This window comes from Sceloporus undulatus, chromosome 4, assembly GCF_019175285.1.
Source record: "Sceloporus undulatus isolate JIND9_A2432 ecotype Alabama chromosome 4, SceUnd_v1.1, whole genome shotgun sequence".
Classification (NCBI taxonomy): Eukaryota; Metazoa; Chordata; class Lepidosauria; order Squamata; family Phrynosomatidae; genus Sceloporus; species Sceloporus undulatus.
The window spans coordinates 236,378,941-236,401,345 of NC_056525.1; the positions used below are offsets into that span (position 1 = coordinate 236,378,941).

The 22,405-nt window shown below is 40.5% G+C and overlaps 1 protein-coding gene across 1 annotated transcript; it reads right to left on the minus strand.

The window, feature by feature from the left end:
• Positions 1 to 351: 351 nt before the first annotated feature.
• LOC121929507 (40S ribosomal protein S15a-like) lies at positions 352 to 784 on the minus strand. Its single transcript, XM_042465126.1, has one exon. The coding sequence runs from the start codon at positions 782 to 784 to the stop codon at positions 392 to 394; it is 393 nt and encodes a 130-aa protein (XP_042321060.1). The 3' UTR covers positions 352 to 391.
• Positions 785 to 22,405: the final 21,621 nt, after the last annotated feature.

Sequence of the window (22,405 nt, forward strand, 5' to 3'; positions counted from 1 at the left end):
CACAAACTCCAATCCAGTAAAAATATCTGGAACTAGGGAATATTGACCAACCTAATTTAAGATCATCATCAAGTTCCTAGAGTAGTAGAGTATCTGGAGATCACGGGTCAATTCCCTGCTTATCCATGGAAACCCATTGGGTGACCATGGGCAAGTCACACATCCTTAGCCCCAGAAAATGCTGTTACAGGTATGCTTTAGGGTTGCCATAAGTCAGAAACAAATTTAAGGAACACAACAACAACAAGACCCAACCATGTATCCCAATTTTTAAAATCAGTTTGCATCTTTGGAAATGTCTCATGCCTCATCTAAACATTCTTTCTTCTTACAGGAAACATACTTTCCCCCCCATTTGAACAATTTTTTAGTATGCCTGTTTGTTGCAAGTTTAGAAAAAGAATCCCAGGAGTTTTCCTCCTGTGTGTTTTCGCCTAGCTTCCTCGTGGTCCATGATGCCAGCTGAAGTTTTCAGCACAATGAATCCAAACTGATGTGAAGGCAGCAAGTTGTTCTGCCACTTTTCCAAATCCTTCAGCTGGACATCAAATCTGGGGCTGATCACAGCACACTTGTTGAATCTACCAGTTAGATTAACAACAATCTTCCTAGCTGTGTGGTCATCAATAATCTCAAATTCACCTATGTAAGCATGCTTCATCATCACAGTTAAGAACCAGACAATTACTTTAGAACACGGTCTAATGAGAACTTGATGCTTACCATACTTCTCTGCATTACTGATGCTCTTAAGAGCACCTGCCAAAACATTCATGCACACCATGATGCCAGCGCAGCAAGAAAAAAGAAAAAGAAAAAAGGAAACATACTTTTTAAGAAACTCACATAACAGCCCTGTATAGTGGGTCTTTGGTATCCGCTGAGGTTTGGTTCCAGGACCCTCTGTGGATAACAAAATCCATGGATGTTCACGTCCCATTATATACAATGGCATAGCAAAATGTGTGCCTTACATAAAATCAAGGTTTGCTATTTGTAATTTATATTTTTAAAATATATTTTCAAGCTGTGGGTGCTTAAATCCATGGATAAAAAAATCTGTGGATAAGGAGGGCTGACTGTATGTACCAATGCCAGCACCACATTGTCTTTAGAGGACAATTAACAGAACTGATAAGTAACACAAAATCAAAATATAGCCAGGCCCAACAATCTGCAAGTTGGTAATACAAATTATACATTTGCAGCCTTGACATACAAAATGACTGCCTGCTCAGCCTTTCTCATTGTAAACAAAAATGAAATATGGTCTAGAAAGGTTGCTGCTCATAGAGGATTGAGGGAGCTAATTAAAAGACAAAAGCATTAGATGTAATCACTACTTAATGCTATAAGCAGAACATGACCCAATACTATTCTGAACTGCAAACAAATTTAAATTAGGACTCCAGCTGGTAAAAACGCACATGCAATAATAGTGTTTCGATCATTCATTAGCCAAAAACCAAAGCAACAAAATAATTTAACCCATTCAGAATCTGCACAGAACAATTGGAACAGCCATTCATGTACAATAGGAGGGGAAAGATGCACTAACCGTTTCTTGTTGCAGAAAATTCATATTATTCCACATTGTTTTATAGCATTCATCTTCAGCTGAGGAACTGGGACCATCATGTGAATTGCACTTTATCCATGGTTGAATCACCCCAGTGGTTCCACCACCATTTTATCCTGCCCCATTTGTTTTATGCTTAATTTTTAAATGAAAGAAGAAAATGAAAGAGCTTTGCAACTGAATAAGCTTCTTATGCTAAGCGACTAATGCCAAAAAAAAGGTCACGTGGAAGCCATTTTAAGTATTTCATCAGGTGGCAGCATCAACATACTGTTATGTAGATTTGTAGTCCACTCCAGCAGCTCAGCCACGGACACGCTCTCCAAGAAGATGGTGAATGAGATGCTTTAGTTGGTAATCAGTGCCAGTCCAGAAAAATAGCCCTCTTTATCCAAGCTCTTCTTACATACCTCCATCTTCTCCAGCAGGCTCCTCCACACCGGTCTTTTTGGCTTCTAGAACTGTACCTGGACACCATGGCCCACCTTCAGACTGTCTTAATGGACACGCTAATTTTGTGTTACTATATTTTGGCACTTTGTGTTAAGATAGAGACAGATAATGGTCCTATGCTAAGACGACATGGGATACAACCCAAAGTCTTACTAATAGGAATATCTGGCATCTCGGGTTGTTATACCTTTTTGTCTCTACTGTTATTCCAGTTTATTGAAACTTTCTAATTTCCTAAAGGAGAAACCAGTCTTAATAATAATAATAATAATAATAAACCTCTAATCCTTTTAAACAGCAGTACTGGGAATGAATCATGGTTCAGTTGTAACAGCTCATGATTTGTATGTGAAAAGTTCTGAAATCAGTTTCTGAATGAGAAACACTGGAGAAATTGGAGAGCTGCTCCCTCAGAGTAAACCAGAATTGGAAACATTATGTTAAAATGAATGTATCAATATTAACAGTAATTTAAAAAATTCATTCATGTTAATTGTTCTGGCAAACATTTTTACAATTTGAAAAAAAAATTGAAAGGACTAAAAATATCTCCAAATAGCCACTCTTTCCAAACTAACCCCTCCTGTGCAACCAATTAAAGTAATGTGAAGCTTTAATATTCACTCAAACCCTTAGTGTTGCTGGCATTACAATGATTAAAATAGGTACTTTTTAACTTATTGTGAAAAGTTATAGCCAATTTCAGATACTTAATTAATTTAAGTGAATAAGTACACAGCTGTGGTGCAGACAGTTGTTAGAATCCTGTACGACCATTATGCACAATCCAATGGTCATGTACAATTCTGGCTAGACACCCGCCTCCAAAGAAACCATTTACTGTTAAGCTCTCTCTGGGATCAATGAGGATCTGTCCTCTTGTTGATTGAGAAGCAGCTGCCTGATGTCTCCACTCTTCCCATCAGTGATCTCCAGCACAACAGACAGAAAAAAGACCCCTATTACAAATTCCCCTCATGGTGGAGATTGCTTTTGTGGCTGCTGGTGGTGTTGGAACATCAAGCTTCTCAGTTGATAGGGAAATAGATCTCTGTCAATCCCAGTCATTGCTTACTGGTAAGTAAGGTTTGGGGGAATTTCACAGTTCCTAAATAGCTCTTAAATTAAATTAGGAGCTACTTAGGGATCATGAATACTGTACATAGAAGTTACAAATGCATAACAATAAGTTGTATATTCATAACTGGACAACAGGATTCCAGCCAAAGGTCTTGTCTCAATGATCTGACTTATTGCAAGACAGCTCTCTGTGATCCTTTTATCACACCTCCCTTAACAGTAGGGATGTACATTTTTGTTAGTTTCATTCTCAGAGGAAGGAGGGAATAATTTTAGCAATATTCTTCCCATTGTAAGAAAGGAACAGTTTGGCATGAATATTTGTTTATTCTGTGCAAAATGTGCATGTTTTTTATTTGCACAAAGCAGCATTTTTGTGTGCAGAAAACAGTATTTTCTGCACAGAAAATAATATTTCTTTGTCGATAATATTACTTTCTGCAGAGAAAATACTGTTTCCTGCAAAGAAAATATCGTTTTCAGCACAAAATTGCCATGTATAAATTTAGCTCCAAATCAGTGCCAAACTGTGCAGATTCTCATTAGTCCAGGATTTTCTTTTTCAGCGTCTCCTGAAACTCTAAAGACGTGTTTTTTTAAACTAATTTGGAATATTTTAATATATTATTTCCATTCCAGATTAAGGGCCATACTTTTCCCTGAGAATTGTGATTCTTTGTATTGTAGTTTACGGAACATAATGGTTAATACAAGCCTGGTTGGAAGCATATTCATAGAGATGCTGAAAATCAAAACAAGCTTTAAACCAATCTTATTTCCTTTGGCTGTAAATGAGCCTGCGGTGCTTAACTCGGTAGCAAAACATCCAAGCAGAGAAAGCAAGTGAAATATTCCTGGGAAGATTCATTACAGAGATGGACATTTTGGGCAGCTAACTAAACTCCAATCAATCTTTCAAATGCCTTTCATCAAGTGGGTTTCATTAAAAGACCAGAATAATCGCTCACTCATCTCCTGCCCAAGCTCCTCTTGTGATTTGTGTTCTTTTATTGCCGGGACTAATGTGTATCCCATAAGATCTTGAATTTCCTCTTGAAGACAGGTCTCTCTCTCTTTTTCTTTTAATGCTATCCTATTTATTACCTGCGTGCTAAGAATACACATTACCTTTTATCATACAGGCATTAGAGGGTAGAGATTCAGCAGGATATTTCAGTAGCATTCAGTATATTCTTAATAGTAAATTCTGGGGAGGTGTGAAATGTATTCCCTTGCTAGAATATTCACGGAGTTATCAAACAGCATTTCCCCATGAAACAGATTAATTCATATCCCTCAGAAGCCCATTAGACCGTCTCTTTTTTTTATTAATATTATAACTCTTCAGGCTCTCTCGTCCTGCCTTTATTTCCAGTTTCAGACTCTCACCGTGTTTAAACATATTTGGAGGAACGGAAAAGGCAGTTGCACACAGGTTGCTCATTCAAATAATTCAAAGGCACTTTCCCATTATAGAATCATAAAATTTAAAAGCCGGGAGGTATCTTAAAAGGTCAGAGAGTGAATCACCTGGTGCTAATGTAAAAGCAATTAAGATTACAGTCCTATCCGCTCTTACTTGGGAGTAAGTCACAGTGAACTCAGGAGCGGTTTAAGTTATGAACAAGTACACATCAGGCCAGGCTGAAAAGATAAAGCAGGGGTGTAGATACTCTGTTGGCTCCATCAAGCAGATGGTCACTGATTAGGATGTCCAGAGACCCTTTTACACTACACAGTTAGGGCATTGTGATTCCATTTCAGCTGCCAAGGCTGCTTCCCATGGAGCCCTTGGACCTATAGTCTGGTGAGGAACTAGAGTTCGACCATGGTAACTCCCCCTCTCACCACTCCAGACATCTAATCCTCATAAGTAAAGGTGTGAGACCATTCATACTACAGAATTATATTGCTTTTATTCCATTTTATTTGCCATGTTTCTTTGTTAATCTGTAGATCTCAGTAAGGCCTTTGTCAAGTTTTTCCATGATACTCTTGCAAAAAAGCTCTTAAGATGTGGACTAGACAATGTGAGCCAGCATGGTGTAGTGATCTGAGCATTGGACTGACTCTAGAGAATAGAATTTGATTCCCCACTTGAGCATAAAAACTACTGGGTGGCCTTGGGAAAATAACACTCTCTCAGCCTCAAAAGATGGCAATGGCAAACCTTTCTGAAAAACCTTTCTAGAAGAAACTCTTCTAGAACATGGCCACATAGCCACAAAAAACTTTCTGAAAAACCTTGTCAAGATAACCCTATAATAGGTTCAGCTTAGGAGAACCATAAGTCAAAACTGTGGAATACACTGCCTCAGAGTGTGGTGGAGTCTCCTTGGGAGATTTTTAAACAGGATGGTCATCTGTCAGGGGTGCTTTGGTTGTGTCTTTCTGCATGGCAGAGGGAATGGATGGCCCTTCTGGTCTCCTCCAACTCTATGATTCTATGACCCTATGGAATCTTTGGCTTGGCAATTTGTGGAGTGACATTTAGAATTCTCAGCCAGAGAGGTCTAGAGCCTCAACACAGTGGCATGAATAGGGAGTGTGTGTGTGTGTGTGTGGGGGGGGGGGGTTCAGCCCATACTGGGTGACACCCCAGAGGAGGATGTACATTCAGTGGGGCAGTACACCAGATGGGACTGGCACAGCTACTGGGCAAGTGAGAAAGTGTATTGCATTCTTTTCTTGCTACCCAGCAGCTGTGCAAGAGCCCAAAATGGCCCGCCAAAGGACATAGCACTGTCCCCTCCAGCAGGGGAGTTTGTTGGACTGTTGAATGTATTCCAGCCTGTCATTCCATAGTCTAGGGGCATCTGATGGAAAGGCCTTCTAGGTGACAGCTACCAATCTAGCCCTGGCTGGTTGAGGGAAATGTCTGCCAGAGGACCTGAGTGTACATGAGAAATTATATGGGTAGAGGTGATCTTGTCAGTAACCTGGACCCAAAACATGTAGGGAGGATATAGAATCATAGAATTACAGAGTTGGGAGAGAGAGCTTGGGATGCCCCATTTATGTAGTATACTATTACCTTTGAAATCTGATGGGCACTAACATTGACTTCATTCCATTGATTGGTTGATTGCCAAGTGAAAACATAGCTTTTTATGAAATTGTTTTCTTCCAAAATGTATATCTACATGCTTTTGAACTGTGTTATCCTTGAAAAATGGTTTTAACATTTAAAGTTGTTTTAAAATGTTAAACCATTTAACGTGTGACTAGACTGGCTGTTGAAATTATCTTTCTCTTGCTTTAATTTTTAAATCATTTTAAACTCCTTCAACTGATTTTTCTTGTATGCTACCTTGAGATCCCATGATACAGAGCTGGGTACAAATATTCTAACAAGTAAAAAATAAATGCACCAAGCATACAAAACACTTCAAACATGTGAAGCTGCTATGCAAATGGGAAAATACTTTTCTGAACCATTGGATGAATTCCTCCTGATGCTTGATGAGGCTTGCATGCCACATTTCCCCTTTGGGCAGCACTGCCTATTGTTTCCATTCAAAAGCCAAAGGGGGAAAAGTTAGCTGAGCTTATATATTAGCTGGTGGGAATATTCCTCAGCTCTGACTCACACAGGGAAACATTCCACCAGTCAACAGTGAAACTGCCAACTAAGAACCATTCAAAACTTGCATGAATCATGTTCATGGACTTTTGAGGCACTGTATTTTCTGTGTGTGCTTTTATTTATATATGCCCATGCACAACAAGACAAATATAAAACTATCTCTTTAGGAGATAATTTCAGTGGAATATTATTTGTATGTATCTCATTCTGAATCCAACAACATAGCAGACACATTTAATCCTGGTTATTTTATACTTTGGTAATACAGGTTCTCTTCTCTTCCCACAGAACAGAAGCTTTCATTAGTTGATGCAAGCCATTTCCTTGTAAAACAGTTGAGGCTGCTCCTATAGCTTAGATTATATTGCCAGCCATTAGCGAAGGGGGAGAATTGCCTTTCACTTCCTTATCAGAAACTGCAAATATCTTCATAGCCTGGATGAAAATAACTTGGATTGTTGTTTTATTTAACAAATAATAATAATGTGAGGGGAAAAAAACTAACAGATTTATCCAGCCCAGCCCAGGACTTTGAGTGCTTCACTCTTAAAAATCTTGGTTTACATGCCTATGTATTCAACCGTGCTACTGCTGATATAAGGTGGCCAATTGTTTTTTTCTGGCTTCTCATACTTAACACCCACATGTCCGGCAGGTACAACATGGCTCTGTCCATGTTGGGAACTAGGGTTGCCAAAGTAAAAAATTGGAGAGGGCTCCTGTACCTTTAAGGGTAATGTAATAGGGGGGATTTAGCAGGTGTTATTTGTTACCTGGCTGTATAACAAGTTGCACCTATTGAAATTCTCTCTTCTACACAACCATGCACAGGAGCAGTCTTCTGTTTTCACTCTGACACTCTCACTTGCAACAGATATATCTATTGAATTTTGCTGGTACAAACAGGAGATAATTTTGTTTCATTTCTTCTCATACCTCCTTACAAAGAACCTGTCTGCATGATGGATTCTTGAGTATTGTTGTAGCACATCTTCTACTGATCATACTACTTTCACCTTTCTGTGTGTGTGTACATATGTCTCTGTGTGCACGTGCACACGCGCGCGCGCACACACACACATACACACAATGTATGAGAGAACTTGAGGGTGAGATATTTGTTATATGAGCACACAACTGCACATTTCCAGCATTTCTTCGGGATCAGAAGGTGCTGCTTGAAATACCATTAGAAGTAAAGCTGTTCTGGTGGATTTATGGCCTAGCCAGAAATAGCAATTATGGGATATCATATGAGAGTCTTATTATTGGAAGAATTCCATTGGGCTCTAAAGGCTTGGATAGTCACAGTATCATCTGGAGAACTGTTTTCTTCTGCTGAGACAGTTTCAGCATATACAGATTTATTTCACATTAGGACACAAGTATGTTGCTTTTGCAAAAAGTCCCCAGGAAGTAAATCTGAAGGGATGAGTAAAACCTACTAGGTGGGAGATGCCAGAATTCTCAAATTCTTGACTTCAGTTGCTTCTAGTTCTCCACTGATGCTTTTTGCTTTTACATAAAATGATAGGTCTCACTATATTTTGTTTTTCACAGACTTCCATTTCTAGTACATGGATAACACACATGCATGTTCAACATTAAGCCTGCCTTTGCAGTTTCTTCTTTGCTCTTCCTTAGTAGGTGTTCCAAGTCTGTGAAGTTTTCAGCTAGTACTATGGTGTCATCTGTGTATCTTAGATTGTTGATATTCCTTCCTCCTATTTTCATTCCTCTCTCCTCTGTGTACAATCCTGCTTTTGTAATAATATGTTCTGCATACAAGTTGAACAGATAGGGTGAAAGGATGCAGCCTTGTTTGACCCCTTTGCCAATTGGGAACTATTCTGTTTCTCCATGTTCCATTCTGACAGTAGCCTCTTGTCCTAAGTACAAATTCCTCATCAGGACTATCAGATGTGTTGGCACTCCCATGTCTTTAAGGGCGTTCCATAGCCTTTCATGATCTATGCAGTCGAAGGCTTTGCTATAGTCTATAAAGCACATGCTGATTTCCTTTTGGAATACCCTGGTGTGCTCCATTAGCCATCATATGTTTGCAGTGCGGTCCCTAGTGTCTCTTCATTTCCTGAACCCTGCTTGGACTTCTGGGATATCTCTCTCCATGAGTCTATACCCCCTCTCCTTTAGTTTCTTCACTTCTTTCTCCATTGTTGGGGAAGGGCAGAGATGGCTGGTCATCCCCTTCCTTCATCCACTCGCCTGCCTGGTGCTCTGGTGGCATTTGCTCCTTTCTTATGGTTACCTCTTGAATTTCATAGGGTTTCCTACTCATAATAATTTTTATTGCATTTCAAAAATTTAAAACACAAACATCAAATACACAGATACACCCTTCACCTCCCTTCTTCCACCCCTCTTAGGACATTGAGAAACTGGAGCGTGTCCAAAGGAGGGCGACTAAAATGGTGAAGGGTCTGGAAACCTTGCCCTATGAGGAACGCTTTAGGGAGCTGGGGATGTTTAGCCTGGAGAAAAGAAGGTTAAGAGGTGATATGATAGCTCTGTTTAAATATTTGAAGGGATGTCATATTGAGGAGGGAGCAAGCTTGTTTTCTGCTGCTCCAGAGACTAGGACCCGAAGCAATGGATGCAAGCTGCAGGAAAAGAGATTCCACCTCAACATTAGGAGGAACTTCCTGACAATAAGGGCTGTTCGACAGTGGAACACACTCCCTCGGAGTGTAGTGGAGTCTCCCTCCTTGGAGGTCTTCAAACGGAAGCTGGATGGCCATCCGTCGGGGATGCTTTGATCTGGATATCCTGCATGGCAAGGGGTTGGACTGGATGGCCCTTGTGGTCTCTTCCAACTCTATGATTCTATGATTATACATAAATATAAACATAAAAGTACACATACCCTCCTATATCTACCTATATATATGTCTCCTTGTGTTCACTCTAGTTGATTTTCTTCTACTTTTTCTAATTTATTCCTAGTACAGTAATTTGTGTTTTTCTTTTTTTTCTCTTAACATTATTCTCTTTTATCTCTTTCTATATCTTTTTCTTTATTTCCACTTTGCCAAGTTTATAATTATGGTCTTATCCTTGTTTCCTTATCCTCAGAGTTTAATTTTTCCCATTCCTTTTTATATGGTTGAGTTGTTTTCCCCTTGACAAACATCATCAGTTTATCCGGTGGGGCTAGGTTGTTTAGTTTTGCTATTTATTCTTCATTTGAGGGGATATTCTTGTTTTTCCAATATTTTGCATAAATTATTCATAGGGTTTTTCTGAAGCAAGGAATACTCAGAGCTGATTTTGCCAGTTTCTTCCATGGATTGAGATTTATTTATACTTCCTAGACTTTCAGTAGGACCTATAGGAATTCCAGGCAATCAGGGATCATGCAATTTATTTGTTTTATTTATGTCCCATTTTTCTCTCCAGAGGGGACCCAAGTGGCTTATAATGAAAGCAATACATGCTACAATGTTACACAGATTCTGTAAAGGGCAAAAATTCCTTTTGTAATAAATTCCTGAACGAGTTAAAAAGGATTTACACCCCAGATAGGGGAGCCCTGGTGGCGCAGTGGGTAAATGCCTGTACTGCAGCCATTCGCTCAAAACCACAAGGTTGCGAGTTCAAGACCAGAAAAAGGGCCCAAGCTCGACTCAGGCTTGCATCCTTCCGAGGTCCTAAAATGAGTACCCAGACTGTTGGGGGCAAATTAGCTTACTTGCTAATTAGCTTACTTACTGTTCACCGCTATGATCTTTGGAATAGCGGTATATAAAAATAAAATTAAAAAAAAAACAGATGACCATTTTCATTCAAATCTCCCCCCCCCTCCCAATTCAGCCCTAACCATTTGCCCTTTGGGAATAACCGTCCTCAAGGTTGAAATCTTTCTCAGAGCTGTTTTGCTTAGTGCATTAAAAAAACACATGTGAATCTGCTTTGGAAGCAGATCTTGGCATGTAGCTACCTTGAAGCAATCATCTGTCAAAATGTTAAATATTGAAAGGCGACTGAAGACTTTTAGAACATTAATTACAGCTCTTTATCAGCAGGTGCCAGAATGGAAGATGGGAAAGGACACAATTTGGCATCATTTACTTTACTGCACACCTTGTTTAGACTTCTAATCATTTATCACAGGTTTGTTATCTCTGGTTGGGAAGCAAGTTTGCTAAAAAAAAAAAAAAAGGTCAAGAAGCCACAAAGTCAACAAAATGACCTCAGACACATATGTGTTGAATATAGGAGACTGAAGGAGGTAGCCTGGGCATAGGTGGCACACTCATTGCAGTAGCATTGCCAAATGATCAGGAGAAAAAAAGCTTGGTCTGATCTAGTACTCTGAAGATCAGCCTGTGAATCTTTTTGCAAACTGGAGATGTGTACACACAATGTCTAATTGCTGTACAAAATTATGGTTAAAGGAACAATTACAAGAGTTGGTTTAATATCTGCCAGACTTTAGATTCAAAACATTGGAGCACTAGTGGTTTCAGTAGAACACACATCTCAGGATCATTGTCGTCACACATCATCTGCAGAAGTTCTTTTTACACCTATCCACCAGCAACTATGGATACCCACCTCCCAGCTGCCTGAACCTATGCTTGAAAGGATTCCAGGGATAATTAACATTCAAAGGCCTGCTTAAATAAAAATTGCTTCACCTGCTGTCAAAAAGAGAGCGCCCGGGGGGGGGGGGGGGCAAATGGACTTCTCATGGAAAGGGGTTCCACAGCCTAGGAGCAACCACAGAGTCCTCACCATTGCCAATTGCACTTGTGAAGGTTGTGGGATTGACAAAAAACCCCTTCCCCTGCACTCTCTCTCTGGCTTTGCTTCACAAACGAAGATTCAGGAAGGACTCATCCCGTGCTTTGTACAAGCGCGTTTGTGACTAAAAAGGCCAATCTGGGACAGACAGGTCCGGTTGCGCTAAAATAAAAGGCCAATCTGGGACAGACAGGTCCCCTGCACTAAAATAATGAAGTTTGACACTGCTTTAAATGATATGGCTCCATGCTTTGGAATCCTGGGATTAGTAATTTGTTGTGGAACCGGAGATATTTGACAGACATATCTCAGAAAACATCAAATCCCAGAACTTCATAGCATCATCAGGGACTGCCTGAAGGAAGAGGCCCCTCCCACCTCAACTGTCATCTTGGCCTCAGAGGGAGCGATCAGGCAGACCCAGCAACATCAGGGACTGCCTGAAGGAAGAGGCCCCTCTCTCCTTTAACTGTCATCTCGGCTTCAGAGGAAGTGATCAGGCAGACCCAGCAACATCAGGGTCTGCTTGAAGGAAGAGGCCCCTCCCTCCTCAACTGTCATCTTGGCCTCAGAGGGAGTGATCAGGCAGACCCAGCAACATCAGGGACTGCCTGAAGGAAGAGGCCCCTCCCTCCTCAACTGTCATCTTGGCCTCAGAGGGAGCGACCAGGCAGACACAGCAACATCAGGGACTGCCTGAAGGAAGAGGCCCCTCCCTCCTTTAACTGTCATCTCGGCCTCAGAGGGAGTGATCAGGCAGACCCAGCAACATCAGGGTCTGCCTGAAAGAAGAGGCCCCTCCCTCCTCAACTGTCATCTTGGCCTCAGGGGAGTGATCAGGCAGACCCAGGCAACATCAGGGACTGCCTGAAGGAAGCGGCTCCCTCCTTAACTGTCATCTTGCCTCAGAGGGAGTGATCAGGCAGACCCAGCAACATCAGGACTGCCTGAAGGAAAAGCCCCTCCTGTGTAACTGTCATCTTGGCCTCAGAGGGAGCGATCAGGCAGACCCAGCAACGTCAGGGACAGCCTGAAGGAAGAGGCCCCTCCCTCCTTAACTGTCATCTTGGCCTCAGAGGGAGCGATCAGGCAGACCCAGCAACATCAGGGACAGCCTGAAGGACGAAGCCCCTCCCTCCTTTAACTGTCACTGTGTATTTTGTATTGTATTCTATTGCAATTTTTACTGTACACCGCTATGATCATTGCGGAATAGCGGTCTATAAATAAAACATATTATTATTATTATTATTATTATTATTATTATTATTATTATTATTCAGCCTTGACAGTGAAAACAGGCTCAAACTGCATTATTTCGACAGTGCAGATGCAGCCTTCATTACAGAAGCCATTAAAGTTGCTTTGCATGGATGTTGACTTGCAGGAATCACTGTAAATGGGACACCATAGGGGCTGCCCTCTTCTCAGACAAAGGGAACAAAAATAATGACTCTCTTTTATGAAAAGAGAGAAAGTGACATCAAAAAGTAGTAAGGAAATGAAGTGTGATTATTTATATTTGTTTTGATTACTCTGTGCCTTCAAGTTGTTTCAAAACTATGGTGACCCTAAGGTCATGGGGTTTTCTTGGCATGATTTGTTCAGAGGAGACTTGTCATTGCCATCCCCTGAGGCTGAGAGCATGTGACATACTCAAGGTCACCCACTGGGTTTCATGGCCAAGTAGGGAATTGAACCTTGGTCTTGAGTCGTAGTCCAGCACTCAAATCAGTATGCCATGCTGGCTCAATTTATACCTATGTGTATATATATTAAAAATACAGATGAGGAAAAAAAACTAGATTCTATCTACCTGCCCATTATCCCATTCCACTGATACATGCACTGATGCCTTTTACCTTCAACAAGGAAGACAGTCATTCAGTTCTAGAACTCCAAAAAGACAACAAAGAAGGAAGAAGGTGAGTTCATACTTCAATTCTAGCCAGGGTTCAGGTTACACTTGCCAACATTTCTATTGGCCCACCTCCTGTCTCCTTCACAGCTGCCTGATGGCACACAGGTGACATTTTTCTTGGCACAAGAAACAAAGAGATACTTAAAAAGTTGGCGATTTTGCTTGCTGAGATAGCTGCACCTGGGTTAAGACTGAGAACCATTTCCACAGCCTTAATGAAAGCTCTGAAGCAAAGATGAGGGAAGGTGTGGTAGCTGAAATCAGAGCCAAAGCAAGTGTTTAGATTTCTGGCAGGAAAAGTTAAAAGGGAAACTTGAAAATGAGCAGTGGTTTGGGGAGGAAAAAAATCTAACAGTTTCTCAGGGGCAATGCTCCTAGTGTTGATAGAAAAACATGTTTTTGTTTTTGTAATATCCTAAGAAATTTTGCTGCTTGAGGAAAGGGACAAGATCCTTCTTCTTCCATTCCACATAGAGAAACTAGCTGGACTGGCAGGAATGTCTTGCGCCAACGATCATGACAGGAGAGTGACCTCCACTGCAGGTAAAAGTAGTTGGTTAACTTTGGGCTCACTTACCTGCATGCATACCATAGCTGCAAAGTTTCCTAGAATATTTCCCCCTCCTTAATAAGGAAAACAAGAGCTCTCTCTATTTTTGTCTTAACATATTGAGACAGCCCAACAAGAAAATGGCAAACTGCCATGAGATTCCCCCCCCCCCCCCAATTTGAGATATTTGGGGTGTGTGGGAAATGGAAAATGGTTTTATGCTAAACCCAACATTTTTTTGCTTAGGAAACAGGACATCTTGCACAAAATACAGTGCACACACAACATCCCCCCCCCCCCCGGATTTGGCTTGAGCCAATTTTTGGGACAAGTCAATTTCAAACCATTGAAAAGTGTACAGTGGGGAGAAATTATTTGTTTTTTAATGCAATAACAAGTTAAAGAAAGATTTATATCCATCTTGGTGACACCCATAGAGCTGCCTCTTCCAATGCCTCTCCACTGATTTGCACTGCTAGTGATAGGGTGAGACCTACTAAGTATTTGTTTAAGTTGCTTTTGGAAATAAACCAGACATCCATAATAATAATAGGCAACAACAATAAGTTGGGAGATTATCACATTCAGCTTTCAAACTGTCATAAAGTAGGAAAATAGCACCTTTGGCAATTCTTGCCTCCAACTTGTAGCCACCGTGTCTCCAAAGCATGTCCAAGGCATCTATTTTCATTGATAGGGGAACCCATCAATAACCTCCCAATCATGCTTTAGTCCCATTAGTTTTTAGGTATGAAACTTCACTGGCATGGCAGTTCCAGTACTCACAGCCATATAGTTTCTCCTTCTCTCCTCCTGTCCCTGCTCTCCCTTGCTATTCTCATGCACCCTAATTTTCTTTATTTTAGTCTATTTCTTTTCTTTTCTTAAAACTTAAATTGCATTGGCATGATTCTGAAATTGTGTTTAAAATAAAAATAAAAATTGAAAGGCATGCTGGGTAGGAGCTAGGTGGTGGGGTTAAGGGGGAGCTCAGAAGAAAGCATAATGGCAGAAACACCCCCAGTTGCACTATTTAAGAGATGCATGATAATGGCTGCTCTCACACTGGTATGCATGTTCATTAACTAATATGACTGCAGCAAGAACAAGGCTCATGTGGTAATGTCCTTAGAGTCAAGCAGACCTCTTTGGAAAGGAAATGCTAAATACAGAATACTATAGGGATATAACTATGGGGTGGAGCATTGCTCTCATAAAATAAGAATTCTGCTCCCCCAATAAAATATTCCTGGTGTCTCCAAATTTCTAGCATTGCAGTAACTTAAAACTTCAGTTAAGCATTTAGGAATACAATTTAGGCAGGCAGTGTTGCCAAGGGAGTGCAAAATATAAATATATAATATGAATATAAATATATAAATATAAATAGAGCACAAGGAAAAGTTTTAGATGTGAATGTTTTTCAGTGTCTCTGTCTTTGTGAAGCTAAAAGTTTGGATACTGGAGGAAAATTTCATTGAGAGGGACAATGCCCTCTCATACACCCCAGCTGGGGTGCTAAAGCACAAATTCTAGGCCATGCCATGGCAGCCCAGTGTTATGGTCCCCAAGGTGAAAACTGAGAGGGCTCTTGTAGCCTTAATCATTATGTAGAAGAGGAAATATCATCAGGTGTTGATTGTTACCTGGTTGAATGGCAGCCACACCTGCTGAAATTCCCTCTTCTATATAACTATTAAAGGCACAAAAATATAAAAGAAAACCAAAAATCTCTAATTTAACCTCTTTTAATCAGCTCCATCTTCCACCAGACTCCTTTGAAGGCCATGTGAAAATATTCATGTTAACTGAAAAGGCACAATTTTTCTAAGCATATTTAGCCAAGTTCTTGAAATGCTCCAGCTCAGGAACAAAGTTTCAGAATTTATCTAAAACTATTCTGGAAGGAGTGGTTTCAGGACCATCACTTGTCTGTGGGCTTCTTTTGTAGAATGTGGTAATTGAATTGGTTTAGATATGAAAGTGAGATCTCAACACTGCAAATAGACCGCAAGGCAGCCTAGAAGAAATGAGGCATGATTTATTTTCATTGTTGCCTTGTGAACTGGCTGTAATCTACAGCCTTTTTGTGAAACAAAAGGGACAGAGAAAAAAATTAGGAAGAGACAGAGTCTGCAGTTAAACAGACTGGGAAAGCAGTACAGTTGGCCGTATCGATGGATTTTGTATCCATGGATTCTGCATCCACAGATTCAACTATCCATGCTTTTTATTTATTTATTAAAAAGTAAAACTTGATTTTGCCATTTTGTATAAGGGACACCATTTTACTACACCACTGGGACTTGAACATCCACAGATTTTGGGCGCCAAGGGCCCACTTTATTTTAGTGACTTGGTGGAAGGAAGGTGATGTGTTAGGGGGGGAAATTAATAGGGGAGGAAGTGAAACTGACAGATTCATCCAGTCCAGGGCTCACAAAAGCTACGTCTGTGGACTCCAAGAATCCCTTAATCAAGCATGACCAGAAATCTTTTCATCAACAGCCATTCTACATGAAGATAGTTTTTTCAGAGAGAAGGATAAGACAGTAACATGTTATATTCAGGATGAGTAGTCTGTCAAAAAAGAATTCTAAATCAGTAGCACAAATATGGTTGGACAAGCAAGAAATCACAACCAACTCTTTAGGAGATAACCATGCACACATTTTTCAGTTCCCCTTTCTCTCACATTTGAATTTCTGTTGAATTTATGAATTTCTAAAGCAGATTTTGGAATGTTCTTATTACCAAACTAAATGACATGTTCATCCATTTCTGAATAGGACTAAATGCCAAACAAGTGTGCATTGAATGCATCCTTAAAGGACCAGTGTTCTCTGGTGTGGGGTGTTGCTCACAGCAGGCATTTAAGAAGATATTTTACCTAAGTGTTTCTCCCTGAAACCAATTCAAAACCTGTGACAATTCATGAAAACAATTTACCTCCAGAGCTAATAAGTGCTAATCTAACAGGGAACTGATAACAACCACCTGAAGCCAGGAAGAAAAGGACTCACTAATGACACCCACCTTGATCCAATTTTAAGGACAATTATGTTGAGAACAATGCTTGTTTGCTTTGCTAGATTAAGGCAAAGCAGAGCTTGTAAAGATACAGTCTGATAATGCTGGCTGGGGAGTCTGGGAACTATAGTTCAAAAAGTAACTGTTCCAAGCTCTAAAGCAGGGGTAGGCAACCTGCGGCCCGTGGGCCGGATGTGGCCTGGCGAGGCCTTGGGACCGGCCCCAGCCCAGTTCTGCCGCCGATTGCCGCCGGGGCCTTTGGGGGGCAATTGTCTATAGAAGCCTCAGAAACATGCATTTATATTAACATTTTTTAAAAAATCTGCAAATTTTTTCACGTGTCCTCCATTTTTTTTTAAAAAGTGTCTTCCATTTGAAAATGTTGTCCTACATTTGTCCTGGTTTATTTATATATTTAATTTTTTTTTAAAAAATTAATTATTTATTTTTTTGGCTTCGCCCCCCCCCCCAGTTGTCTGAGGGACAGCAACCCGTCCCCCGGCTCAAAAAGGTTGCCTACCCCTGCTCTAAAGTAATATGTTTTTTCAGAGATTCTGGGGATATTAAATATATGGATCTAGTTACAGATTAAGTGTAATAGATACAGAATTTAATCTTATTCTTGTCTTAGTTTGGGTACCACCACAAAAACACTCTGATTCTTCATTTCAGAAGTTTTCTTGTCCTTTCTGTCTTATATAAATCCTAGGATAGATTTCTTTTTTATTAATTCAGAGCATTCAAGGAATATATCCACTCTACACAATAATATCAGTATCATATCATGTTGTTATGGCTTGTAGTTTGCAGAGATACTTAAAATTCTCTGCTGAGTGAGCTCTAGTCCACTCCTGTGAACTATAGTTCCCAAGATCCCCTGGAGTACCTATCTACACTACAGTATTAGACTGACTTAATTTTCTGAGGATACCTTATTACCTTCTGTGTACAGTCAGCCCTCCATATCCACAGATTCTGCATCCACAATTTCAACCATCTATGGCTTGAAAAAATATTTTTAAGAATTCCAAAAAGCAAACTTGATTTTGCATTCTATATAAGAGACAGAATTTTACTACTCCACTGTATATAATTGGACTCGAGCAGCTACTGATTTTGATATCCATGGAGAGTCCTAGAATCAAATCCAAGCAGATACCAAGGGCTCACTGTACCTCACCAGATTAGAAATCACAGCACTCCAGGATAGAACTATGGCAGTTAAAGTGGAATGAAACTAATGTTGCTGAGTAGTGCAGATACACCTTGAAATACAGGGCATAAATCTGGAATGGCTTTGTCATAAAAATTATGACCAAGATCCATAGAACTGAAAGAGGCTAGTGACTCTAATATCAGTGGGGAAGAAAAACTTTCTCCAGGTTAAACTTTCCTGGAAATACCCAAGATTTTGAACTTATTTCAGGGTCAAATGGTTGCTTTCAGACACGTTGGGTATGATGATGATGACTATCCCCAATGATTTGTCCCCAAAATCTGATACTAAAGAACTGAAGATGAGAGTTTCCTTTATAGATAATAGACCCAGATACTGTAGATTTACAGACCATTTCAGTAAAAAACACTATTTTTCACTGTTGTTACTTATGTAACTAAAAGAGCATCACCCACATAAAAAGGCATCATCAGGCTCAAGGAAATGAATGCAGAAATACAAAAACCTATATGGGGCAGAACTAAGTGGATGGGCAATCTAGACTGAGCATGCTCAATTGCCACAGAATGCTGATTGGCTGATTTTGGAGTTGGGGTGGGTCTAAAGGAAACCGGAAGGAAGAGAGAATGGAATGGAATGTCTGAAAAGAGGACATGGAAGTGTTTGCTACCTTTTGTTTTGGTCTGTCCTCAGACCACATCCAGCCCATTTCCCATACATGTCCAAACCCTGGCCCATTGTTCCCATGTACATCTGACATGTAGTTGTCTACATCTGCCTTCATACTTGAAGTGTTATCATTTCTGTAGAAGAAGGCTAATATAGCAGGATGTCATTGTCTGATCTGAGAGCTTTTCATCACAGAAGGCCTAAAAAGTAGAATTAAAGCAGAATAGTAGTGCCTGTGGCTGTCCCTTATCACATAGTGCCGTGTCTGCCCAGTAGCTGGTTTGTAGTTCAGTGTCATCACTAGAGGGAATGGGGTGATGCGAACTGCACCAGGTGACATCCCCCAAAGGGGGGATGACATCTGGTTGGGCCCTCATTCCTGCAGTGCCCCCCATGCTCCCCTGTGCCATCCCTGTGCTCCCCATGGCAGTATCCTCAGCACACTTCCCCTGCAGGCCTTCCCCCACATGCTCCCCCCTCCTGGACACCATCCCATCCTTTTACTCAGCAGGAAAAGGAAATGAGGTGGTGGCACAGGGGGAGGAAGCACATGCCCCCAGGAGCCCCATCATGGAAGTCCCACCCCCTGGAATCCCTCCTGCATCTCTGATGTAGGAATACCACTGATGTAGTCCATCCACTGCTGGAGCATGCTTTCTAACTGAGGAGTAAAACCCATCAATGCCTTGCGATTGCACCACTTTCCCACTATTGAGAGAGCATGATAAGTTGACATACAGACAGTCACATGATGCAAGTGGACATGATTCTGCTCCTCTCCTTCTCTATTTCCAAGCAGGCTCTTTTTTCTTTTCTTTTTTAAACAATTCTTTTCCTTCTTTTTTTACTTGATGGATTGCTGTGATCATGCAGCTGTGCTAAAAATAAGAAGAAATAAAAACAAATACAGACCAAAAGGCATGCTGGGAAGAGGATAGGGCAGGGATGAAGGGCTGTGGAGGCTGATGTGCAGAGGAAAGGCCAGGACAGAAGTAGTACCATGGTTATTTGAAAGAGCTGTGCAAGAGCAATTATCCCCAAGCCAATACATTTGCATTTCCTAGATTAATGGGATTGTGGTATTTTACAAGCCTGGTGTGATAAAAGTCCTTGGGAACACTCTTCTGTTGCACTTGTCAACTAAGTGCTAACTTCCACGCCTACTTTAGTAACTGTCATTCATGCCTCTGTTATAGCGATGAACTCTATGAAAAGTTTCTGTGAAGAGTACAGGTGTATTTTAAGTTACAGGTTGCAGTCTGGCCTCAGCCAGAAGCTATAGAGAAAGCATTGTTCAAGACTGAAGAGTAAGTCAGAACAGAAGGACAAAAAGTAAGTGGTAATATAAAAGAGAGCAACATAGTATATTGGACTGAGTGCTAGATTAGGACTCTGGGACACTGGATCAGCCGTGAAACCCACTCGATGACTTTGGCCAAGTCTCACTCTCTCAGCTATAAAAGAAGACAATGGAAAACCTCTTCTGAATAAATCTTCCCAAGAAAACGCTATGATATGTTCATCTTAGGGTTGCATAAAACAGAAATGACTGGAAGGCCATGAAGAAGAGAGGGGAATGTATCACTTGTAGTTGCTGAAATTGTTGCTGTTAAAGGAGCAAGTCAAACATCAGGTATAAATAATATTAAATGCCAATACAGATACAAACCACACTTCAAGCAAACTCCAGCTGGAAGAAGAAGCCATCTTTTATATTCCTTTCTGTCCAGAAACACTCACTAGCTAGAGATTTGGGATGAAGTCAGTCCAGATCTCCTTACATCTGGAAAGATACTTCGCTGGGAAGATGGTTCATCAGAAATGGGGAGCGGTAATCAGATCAAGCAGACCCTGATGGTCATAATAAAAACACCATCAATCAATAATGCTTAGCATTTTGAGTTTTTTCATCTTTAAAATACTTTTTATCATTTGAAGGCCATCACTTATGTCAAGATTGGTCAGTTTTATCAGAGGGAAGTTGGTTAGTTTGCTCATTTTTATCTGTTACTGAGGGCAGGCGGCACTGGCCAAAATCCAGTTATTAGTTCCAACTACAGTAGATCTGTTGAAAGTATGGAACTTAATCAAATATTAATTTCCCAAATTTCCCCTTGATTTAGTGGGTCTATTCTAGACAGGACTACTCACTGGAATTAGGCTGAAATATGGTTGCTGGCCCAATGTTCCCAAGTGAGTTCATGCTATCAGTAAAATTTAAACCAAAGCCTTTTTGGTTCAGCAGTCAGTCTCTTAGTTATACCAGAGACCTTCACTTAATGGAAGTGGCTTCCCAGAATATTAGGCATTTATTTGTTTTAAAACATCATTTAAACTTTTATATATAGTTTACTTTACTGCTATGGAAAATGCAAACAACATACCAATAAAGTTATACTGCAAAAACAATAAAGATGAAGAAGAAAACAACAATGAAACAGATTTAATGTAGAACATATTCACAAAAATTTTCATAAAAATAACCCATAGGCAGAGACGTAGCCAAGGGGGGGGGGTTCTTGGTCCGGACCCCCCCCTTCCATTAGAAAAATGAATGGTGTGTACTGCTACGCCACCGCACTCAAGCCCCATTATAATGGTGGCACTTAGTCTGGACCCCCCCCCTTCCCAAAATCCTAGCTACGTCCCTGCCATAGGCCCATGTGTGTTCCTGTAAATGTCTTCTCCATGCAATGCCATCTTCTCCATGCAATGGCCCTACCATTTTCTTCTTCTTACCTTTGCTGCAGACATTCCCAAAAAGCCCTTTTTGTTGTTCTTAACCTCTCTAGCAAGCCTGAGTTCATTCTGTGCTTTAGCTTTCCTGACTTTACCCCTACAAAGTTTAGCTATTTGTTTGAATTCCTCTTTGGTGATTTCCCAATTTTTCCATTTCTTATACATTTTTCGTTTAAAGCTTAGCTTACTTTTGAATTGACCTGTCGCAGAATGAATGTTGCAAATGTTTGAAAATTGTTCCCTAAATAGGAAAGCTTTCACCTGAAAGAGGATAAAGTAGGATTTTGATAAATCTTCTTAAAGATGAAAGATCTATAACTGTGACTCAGCAGCTGATAATACCTTGCTCCATTTTCTAGCAGAGCTTATCATACAAGTAGCTGTTACAGGACAGGAAAGAGGGAGAAGATGAGTGTAGCCAGTAGTTATGGGCAAGCGGAGAAGGTGAAACAGGTTAAAAGAGAGAGAAAGAAGGGAAGGAGAAGACATTCAGCCAAGAGTTGTGGAGGGAGGAAGGAGAAAGTGTATGACCACACTGCAGAATTGAAGCAGTTTGACACCACTTTAACTTTTATGACTCTGTCCTATAGAGTCCTGGAATTTGTAGTTTGGTGAGGTATTCAGCCTGATCTGTCAGAGCTCTGGTGTCTTACCAAGCTACAAATCCCAGAATTCTGTAGGCTAGAGTTATGGAAGTTAAAATGGTTTCAAACTGATTGAAATCTGCAGTGTGGCTACACCGAAAGAGGCAGAAAACAACAAAGAGACAAGTTCCATGGACTCTGAGATGGCCAACTGTTTATTTATCATCATCATCATCATCATCATCATCATCATCATCATCATCATCATCATCA